The sequence below is a fragment of the Bison bison genome, unplaced genomic scaffold (genome assembly GCF_000754665.1).
Source record: "Bison bison bison isolate TAMUID 2011002044 unplaced genomic scaffold, Bison_UMD1.0 scf7180017864461, whole genome shotgun sequence".
In the NCBI taxonomy this organism is placed as follows: Eukaryota; Metazoa; Chordata; class Mammalia; order Artiodactyla; family Bovidae; genus Bison; species Bison bison.
Genome location: NW_011495023.1, coordinates 117,282 through 126,715, shown reverse-complemented (window position 1 = coordinate 126,715; position 9,434 = coordinate 117,282). Strand labels below are relative to the sequence as shown.

At 39.3% G+C, this 9,434-nt stretch overlaps 1 protein-coding gene and 1 pseudogene across 1 annotated transcript in view; one reads left to right on the top strand and one right to left on the bottom strand.

Annotated features, from left to right (window-relative positions):
* Positions 1-9,434, top strand: part of YME1L1 (YME1-like 1 ATPase) — a 29,703-nt gene that overhangs the window by 1,691 nt on the left and 18,578 nt on the right. Inside the window, exon 2 of the mRNA XM_010859823.1 lies at positions 3,958-4,089. Coding sequence (XP_010858125.1) covers positions 3,958-4,089 — 132 coding nt within the window. The remainder of the gene's footprint in view (positions 1-3,957; positions 4,090-9,434) is intronic.
* On the bottom strand, positions 634-2,130 carry LOC105002968 (annotated as a pseudogene).

The following is a 9,434-nucleotide window of genomic DNA, read 5'->3' as shown; positions in this document are numbered from 1 at the left end:
AGTGTGCATGTATGCTAAGTTGCTTCAGTCATGTCTGACTCTTTGCAACCCCATGGACTGTAGCCCGCCAGGCTCCTCTGTCCATGAAATTCTCCAGGCATGAATCCGGGAGTGGGTTGACATGCCCTCCTCCGGGGGATCTTCCCAGCCTAGTAATCAAACCAGTAACTCCTGCGTCTCCTGCATTGCAGGCGGATTCTTTACCACTGAGACACCGGGGAAGTCCATGGTATCAAGAAGATCCCATATTAGGAGAATTTATCATTGCTAAGTGGAGTTAGTGGTGTGTGATGTTGGTAAAGATAGTGAAGGAGCTGTATGTACTACAGGCAGTCCTAACTGGGCCATGTAGGACTCTTAGGCATTTTATACTGTGGAAGATAGTAACGTTTAGTCACTCAGTCACGTCTGATTCTTTTGAAACCCCGTGGGCTGTGGCCCGCCAAGTTCCCCTATCCAGGGGATTTTTCAGGCAAGAATACTGGAGTGGGTTGCCATTTCCTTTTCCAGGAGATCTTCCTGACTCAGGGATCGAACCTGCATCTCCTACATTGGCAGGTGGGTTCTTTACCACTGCACCACCAGGAAGCCCAGAACACAATTTGTATTTCCTGGTTGCTTAATTGGTTTAATACAGTTGAATTTAAATTGTATGACGGAGGGTCAAGTTTTTCATTGAGAAGAGATCAGACCATGTTTTAGCAATTTAAGTTCTTTTTAACAAGAATCATGTCTATTTTATTTATTTTACAGAGTGATTTAGATTTAATACATTTGGGCATGCTAAATATTTGACATGAAAAGCAGGTATATCATAATAGGGATCAGAAAAATAGCGACTCATCTTAAACATAACTAAAAAATATTTTTCTGGCTGATCATTTAGGTGCTACAAATCCTGAGAATGTTGGACACTGAACAGACTTAGGTTACTACCTTATAATTAAGTCTTGCTTGGAAATCATCCTTTAAAAAATGCTCTGAGGTACAAATCACCTATGTATTAAACATGAATCTTCTACATTTTACAAAGAGTTTAAACAAATATATCAAATGATTACTGTTTAGTGGCTCTTAAAACAGCTCTTAGGGGCAAGGAGACACTGTTTCACGATTTCCCATTAAGTTGGGTTTCTCCATTGCAGCCGCCACTAGCTCTTTGTCATTTATCTGTTTGTTCATAACTTCCTCTGTTGAGTGGTTTCCGTCAGAAATTTAGAATTCCAACATATATTTAAATGGTAAACACTGTTGAAGTTTTACTCTTAAGCACAACCCAATAAGAGTTGCTGAAGAGGCATGAGGTACTGTTGGTGTGAACCTTATAATGACCAAATAGTCGTCTTCATTTATCTCTTGAACCTCCACACAACTTTCTGTTACCACTTCCATTTCTTCTAAAGTATAGGGCTTCTCTGGGTCCCAGAAAGTTTGAATCAGGTCATAAACTTCTAGCTCTTTTCTCTTCCATGATGCGGGGTTGCTGGTCAGCTCCCCACTCAGAGAGATCTGAGAGCTACAGGACTCTGCTCAGTGTCCAGGAGAGCAGTCCGGACACTTGCCCCATTCTTACATTCCACCCGAGTCAGTCTGAGCAGCGAGCCTCAGGATTTATCAACTGCCTGGTCTTCAAATGAGCCAAGACAAGCCTAAAGGTCCAGGGAAGCAGGTAATAGGTGGGACCAGATGCATTGTTCCAGAGGACCTAGGGAAACAGCAGTTTAAATTCTTTACTGAATGGGAAGAAATATAAGTAAGTAAAATAAAACTTTTTAAAGGTATAGGCAGAAAATATGTATCTTAATTTGATTCCTGCAGCTTTAAAAGAGCTTATCATTTCTTACTGACTCTTAATACACACTCATTGCCAAAAATGCTGAAAAGAAAAATACAAGATAATAAAGATCACCCATAATTCCACAACTCCAAGAGACTGCATTTTAGAATAACTTCTTTCATCCCTTTAACTCTATACAAATATGTGTATGCATACTATTCATTTATTCATGACTGCACTGGGTCTTTATTGCTGTGCTTGGGCTTTCTTTACTTGGAGCGAGTGAGGCCTTCCCTTGTTGAGGAGCACGGACTCTAGCGTTTGGGCTCAGTAGTTGTGGCGTACTGGTTTAGTTGCCTGTGGCTTGTGGAATCTTCCCAGACCAGGGATCAAACCACTGGACCACCAGGAAAGTTCTGTATGCATAATTTTTTTAAAAAGTTACATAAAGTTTTATAGCTTGCTTTTTTCATATAACAATATTATGACTTTACTTCTGCATCAGTAACCATGGGATGAAAAATCTTTAAGTGGAACCTGAAGTCAGATTATCTGGGTTAGAATCGTTCCTCTAATATTATACTTTCTTGCTGAATGACGTGGAACATGACATTGAATCTAATTTCTTGCTCTCTTCATCAGTTAAATAGAAGTAACTAACGTGTTTGTCTCTTACGAGGATTAAATGAGAGAGTTAAGTAAAGCATATAGTATAAAACCTGTCATATAGTAAGAGCCCATTTAGTTTATTCATTTTCTCAACAAATGTTTATTTAGCAACTACTGTGTACATTATTGTTGCACTGGGATACAGTATTGAATGAAATAGAGAAAGTTAGAGAAAAATAAAATCTAAGGTGTGTAAGTATTATGTAAAAACACTTTACAGTAAATTAATGTATAAATAAAAGAGAAAAATATTAAAATACAGGAAAGAAATCCCTTGTGACATGAAACTTATGTTCCAGTGGGAGAATGTGGTATAATAAATAAAAATATTTGGTCTTTGTTCCCAGTTCTTGGCACAGAGCTCCTGAAGCCCTTGAAATTTCCTGTGTAATAGGCGTGTTTTTATTCTTAAAGCCCCTGTTTGGATCACCCACCAGGATTTATGCTAATAAGGGGACTTAGGTTGAGGTTTCTAGTAAACAATATATAGATAAACAAGTAAATATATAAAGTGTGTTAGATAACATAAATGTCAAGAAGGAAAAATAGAGCAGAGGAAGGCAGTAAGGAATATTTCTTAGGAGAGGGTTGTTTAGTAGGTTGGCCAGGGAAAAGACACATGAAAAGGTTGCTTTTGAGTTAAGTACTGAAGGAAGCATGAGTGCAGACTCTCTGACTAACTGGAGAGGTGGGAATACACAGCAGTGCAGAATCCTTGAGTGGGAGCCTGCCAGGCGTGCTCCAGGAACAACGAGGGGGCCAAGGGGGCCGGAGCAGAGAGACCGAAGGGGAACTTAATAGTGGATCAGGTCACAGAAGTGAGAGAGAGCCAGGGCGTCATCGTTGTCAGGACATCAACTCTTACTGTGAGAAAAGCCATTGGAGAGTTTTGAGTGGAGGAGTGATGAGATCTGACTGGCTTTAATAGAGGCGATTCAGGGAGAGAAGTTAGGTTGCTGTTTGTAAAAATCCACATACCAAAAAAAAAAAATCCACTTAGAGATGCTGGTGGCCCAGAATAGGGTGGGGTGGTGTAGTAGGGAAGTTGAAAATTACAAAATTCTGGATATATGCTTGCTCGTTTCATGTCTGTGAGATATTTCATTTTTGTTGTGGTATTGTTTATTTAGCCACTCCCCTATTCTTGGACATTTCTAGCTTTCCATAAATTTTAAAATACTTTGATGAAAATTGTCATCTAGGCATATGCAAGCATAGATTATTACTTACCAGATTATTTCCTTGGAATAAATCCCTTAGAGTTAGGTTGCTACAACAATGAAATATATGTATTTTTAGTACTTTTGCTGTATATAGCCCCAGTGCTGTCCTGAAAGTTAGTAGTTTTCGACCAGCAATAATCTGAGTATTTACAATTTTTAATGTATAGTTTTGATAAAGAATGTATGTTTAACTTTGTACAGTCCCCAGTTCTGACGATAAAAAGGTTTTTTTTTTGCTGTTTTTATTCTAAAAAGCACTGCTGATTTTCACCTTTTATCTTTTTTTAGGTTACAGTTCCTCTGAGTCATCTCATCAATGCCTTCCATTCACCAAAAAACACACCAGTTTCTGTCAGTGCATCCATTTCGCAAAACCAGCATCGAGATGTAGTGTCTGAGCACGAGGCCCCCAGCAATGAGGTAAGAGTTTTTACCCTGGATGTGTGAGAAAGCTTTTTTGGTTTGCTGCTGCTGCTGCTAAGTCGCTTCAGTCATGTCCGACTCTGCGACCCCTGAGACGGCAGCCCACCCATCCCTGTGATTCTCCAGGCAAGAACACTGGAGTGGGTTGCCATTTCCTTCTCCAATGCATGAAAGTGAAAAGTGAAAGTGAAGTCGCTCAGTCGTGTCTGACTCTTAGCGACCCCATGGACTGCAGCCTACCAGGCTCCTCCGTCCATGGGATTTTCCAGGCAGGAGTACTGGAGTGGGGTGCCATTGCCTTCTGGTTTAGTACATTGTAAACATGCCTGAAATAACTTTCTATGTTTAGGCATTTGTAGCAGGGTGACTTCTGTCTTCAGCTTAATCTCTGTTGTAGGATTAAAGACATCTAATTCCGGCTTTGTTGTATGTGTAGAATATTACTTTGTCCTATTTTTAACATTTATCTTATAAAAAATTGCATGTGGCAGTGTATTCGTATTCACTTCCTATGTTACTACTTGTGTGATACCATTTCAGTATTCTTTTGTATTGCTTCAGTGGAGCAGGGATCCCACAGTTAACTCCACAACTGCCCCACAAGTCTCAGGGAAGACAGAAGAGCAAGACATTATTATATGCTGCCTTATAGAAGCTTTCAGTGTAATTGAACAGTTGAAACACAGATACCTGAAAATGAAATGTATTAGCTATGAAACTGTGCTTTGCGTATTCAGAGAATTGTAAAATCATCGTGGTCTGGTATATACCAAATTGCTAATGTAGGAACTTGTGTTTACAAGACTTGTTACTAAGATAGTTGCTTGTAGCTCAGAATACATTTTTCATAGTAGACACTCTAATATGTGGCTAAGTTTCACAGAAGCTTCTTTAGCCCGTAAATGGCTTATATCCTTAGTCCTCATTTGAGGGACTGTGGCAGAGGATAGTATATGTTGTTCACTCGCTAAGTCGTGTCCAGCTCTGTGCAAACCGATGAACTGCAGCAAGCCAGACTTCTCTGTCCATCACTGTCTCCCTGAGTTTGCTCAGACTCATGTCCATTGAGTCAGTGATGCCATCCAACCACCTCATCCTCTGTTGCCCCCTTCTCTTACCCTCTATTTTTCCCAGCATCAGGGTCTTTTCCAGTGAGCCAATTCTTTGCATCAGGTGACCAAAGTATTGGAGCTTCAGCTTCAGCATCAATCCTTCAATGAATACTCAGGATTGATTTCCTTTAGGATTGACTAGTTTGATCTCCTCGCAGTCCAAAGGACTCTCAAGAGTCTTCTCCAGCACCGCAGTTTGAAAGCATCAATTCTTCGATGCTCAGCCTTCATTATGGTCCAACTCTCACATCCATACATGACTACTGGAAAAACCATTGCTTTGGCTAGATGGACCTTTGTCAGCAAAGTGATGTCTCTGCTTTTCCTAACACTGTCTAGGTTTGACATAGCTGTTTTTCCAAGGAGCAAGTGTCTTTTAATTTTGTGGTTGCAGTCACCATCTGCATTGATTTTGGAGCTCAAGAAAATGAAATCTGACAGTGTTTCCATATTTGCTTTTGGTGGGAGTGGGATGAGGGGATGGTTGTGAGGTAAGTCTTGAAATACAATTTTATGTAGGTGAAAAATTTGTCTTTATGTTTGCTTTTATACTATCTGCCAAATTCCTATTGCATCTTTCTATAGGTGGTCCGTTCTTGTTTTGTGACACCCTTCTCAGTTACAGTCTGAGAGAGCTTTCCCAATGATATGACTGTGTGTGTCAAAATTGCTACATGCAGCACTACTATGTTCATTTCAGAAATTTTGGAAAATATTATGTAAGTGGGAGAAATTAATGTTTGATCCTACTTCTCCTTTTCTCCCTTGTACTTTTATATTTTGTAATCGTTGGATCATACTGTATATGCAGATTAAGATTTTTCCTTCATCATTTAATGGTCTTATGAACTCGTTATACCATACTTTAGTTTTTATGACTTCAGACTGTTCATTTTATGGTCTGTTGTTGGGTACTGTTTCCAATTTTTTCTGCTATAAACAGCACCACTTGTACTTTCCATGGTACTAAATACTTGACTAAAGTGAAATGGCTAGATCCGTGGTGAAGTATATTTTAGCTTAAACAGTAACTAAATTCTAGAAGCCAAAGTTGAGCTTAAGACTGATGGTTTCAGATACGGAATTGGTGTCTTATCCTCTGCTTTACCCTCATTAGTCCTGTGGTTTATCACCGGTGACTGCTTGTTATTTTTTCACAAACATTTCCATTTTTCTTAAGCATCCTTCCTCATCTCTACTCTGACCTCCTTTGTTCTGCGATGCCTTTGCTTTCATCAAGTCTTACTCATCCAGACATCCACTTCACAATACAAGCAAAAAAACTTTCTTTTTAACTTCCTTCCAAGCTGTCTGACTTCTGTGCCTTTTGCTTTCAGACTTATAAAAAAGTAGTATTCTGAACTTAAATTGTTGCTTTTATTTATACCATCTCCCATTGTAGTTTGGCTACTACTTTTACCATTTTGAAGGCTTGGTGTATTTTGTTGGTTTCCTTAGCAATAAATACAGGCATTTTAAAAAATCTGCAACTTTTTCAACTTTTCCTTAAGAATACCCACTGTTTTCAGAGTACTCAGAAATTGAGAGTGATACTGCATTGATTTTTTTTTTTCCTCTTTCTGTTTTGCTGGACTTCTTTTTATTGCCAGCCTTTTAAATAGTGGATGCATTTACCTGTAATCCAATTTTCATTCTCCACAGTCTCCCAGATTATCTATTTTAATGTTTATATATTTCTATATGCTGATAACTCCCACATCTACCTTCAACTCTATAAAGTATCTCTGAAGTTTTAAAATAGTCATCTGGTGGCTTATTAAAATACCCTCTGGACAGACTTCAAGGACCTCAAAATAAAGATGTCTAAAACTGAACTACTTCTTCAGATTCCAGTGTATTTGATCTTACAGTGGTTTTAGCACCTCTTTGTCAGTCTGGGTCCAACCAAGAGAGAGAGACCACATAGTCATTTGAACAGTGCAAGTTTAATATACAGAATAAGTATTTTTAGTTGACTATTTTAAAAACATTGGTCTTACAGGGGATTGGCATAACTAGGGATTGGCTAATAATAAGTAAAGAGAACTTGAAATATATAGGACTTGCAGATTCAAGGAGCAGCTAATACTCCCAGGATTGAGCTACCCACGAAGAGTTCTCCACCCTTGGGCTGAGGTTCTGAGGTTGTTGGAGAGGGTATGGCCTTGGCTCACTAAATGGCATAGAAGTCGCTGGTGCTGTGCAATCTGAACCTGATGGAAATCTGCCACCTGGGTACCAGGAGAAGCTCTTTGTGGGAAAGCTGCCAAGTACTGTTGGCAGCTGTGCACACAGGAGCCAGGCTTCAGAGAAGCTGCAGGAGCCAGATGCTGGAGAAACCATGGGTGTTGCACCCAGGAGCCTGTTGAGTGAACATAATACGTGGCCTGAACCAGGAACAGAAACTGCTCCTACGAAGTCTCTCCAGTGCCCTCTACTGACAACTTAATGTTCTGGCCAACAAAGGAAGACTATTTAAAGAGACCCAGATACATGATTGTGGAGCCAGAGAGAGGACCAAGAGGAGCCGAGAGACAGCAGATCAATAACCAGCGCATCCGTCCAGAACCCCCCTCCCTCATAATCCTGCACTTCACCGGTTTCTTCAGATGTCTGTTGTCTGCCACTTGGTGTTTGCATCCCTCTTAGGGCTCAGTTCAGGTTCATGCCTTTTTTCTCTTGTTATATCAGCTTTCTTTTCTCCAGCTTATCATCTTTATCTTCTGTCTTCTTCCTCTAAAACAAAACTAATGATATTAGGTATAGAATTAGATTCAAACACAGCTCCTCACAATTTGGCCATAGCCCTTCTTTCTACTGCTTTCTTCAGTCACTGAACTTGACTGCATCTCAAACATTCCAGGCCCTCCGATGACTTTTTGTTTGTCCTCTTCCCCGAAGTTTCCCCATCATTTGTGAATTAAGTGTTAATTCTGGGAAACCTTATCTGACTTAGGAAATTGGTTGTTCTGTGTTCTGTTACCACTTAAAAAAAAATACCTCTATAAGAGGAGTTACCATGTAGTATGGTAATTATCATACTCATATGTACTTTATTTCTCTTTGTGTTCCTAGGACCTGATACCCAATAAGTAAGGTGAATAATCTTCTTAGTTAAAAATCTGTGTTTCTTTTTGTATTGTAAATAGACTTTTTGGTTTCCCCATTTTAGAAGGTAAAATATCTTTGTAGCTTTTAAATATTGTAGTCCTTCTGGTTCCATTATAATAATGTGCCTTATATTGTACAGTTTTTATTACCTTAAAAAGCACTTATTAAATATTTCATTCTGACTTTAACTGTCTTACTGTATATATTAGGCTATGTAGATGGGCAAGGCATGATCTCATCCATTGATCCATACTATCCTGTTGTGAAATAATCAGGATATATTTTATAATCATTTTCCTAACGAGGAAAGGAATTCTAAGAATGTGAAGGACTTGTTACAAAGCTTATAATTGTCTAGCACCTGAACATCAATCCAGAGCTATGTAATCCAGGGATCTGACTACATCAGTCATAAAAAGTTGATATTTTACTTGTTTTGTTTAGTTTTACTTCTCTTACTTGAAGTTTTTTGTTCAAGCTGGTTTCAGAAGAGGCAGAGGAACCAGAGATCAAATTGCCAACATCCGCTGGATCATGGAAAAAGCAAGAGAGTTCCAGAAAAACATCTATTTCTGCTTTCATGACTATGCCAAAGCCTTTGACTGTGTGGATCACAATAAACTGTGGAAAATTCTGAAAGAGATGGGAATACCAGACCACCTGACCTGCCTCCCGAGAAATTTGTATGCAGGTCAAGAAGCAACAGTTAGAACTGGACATGGAACAACAGACTGGTTCCAAATAAGAAAAGGAGTACGTCAAGGCTGTATATTGTCACCCTGCTTATTTAACTTCTATGCAGAGTACATCTTGAGAAACACTGGACTGGAAGAAGCACAGGCTGGAATCAAGATTGCCGGGAGGAATATCAATAACCTCAGATATGCAGATGACACCACCCTTATGGCAGAAAGTGAAGAGGAACTAAAAAGCCTCTTGATGAAAGTGAAAGTGGAGAGTGAAAAAGTTGGCTTAAAGCTCAACGTTCAGAAAACAAAGATCATGGCATCCGGTCCCATCACTTCATGGGAAATAGATGGGGAAACAGTGAAAACAGTGTCAGACTTTATTTTTTGGGGCTGCAAAATCACTGCAGATGGTGACTGCAGCCATGAAATT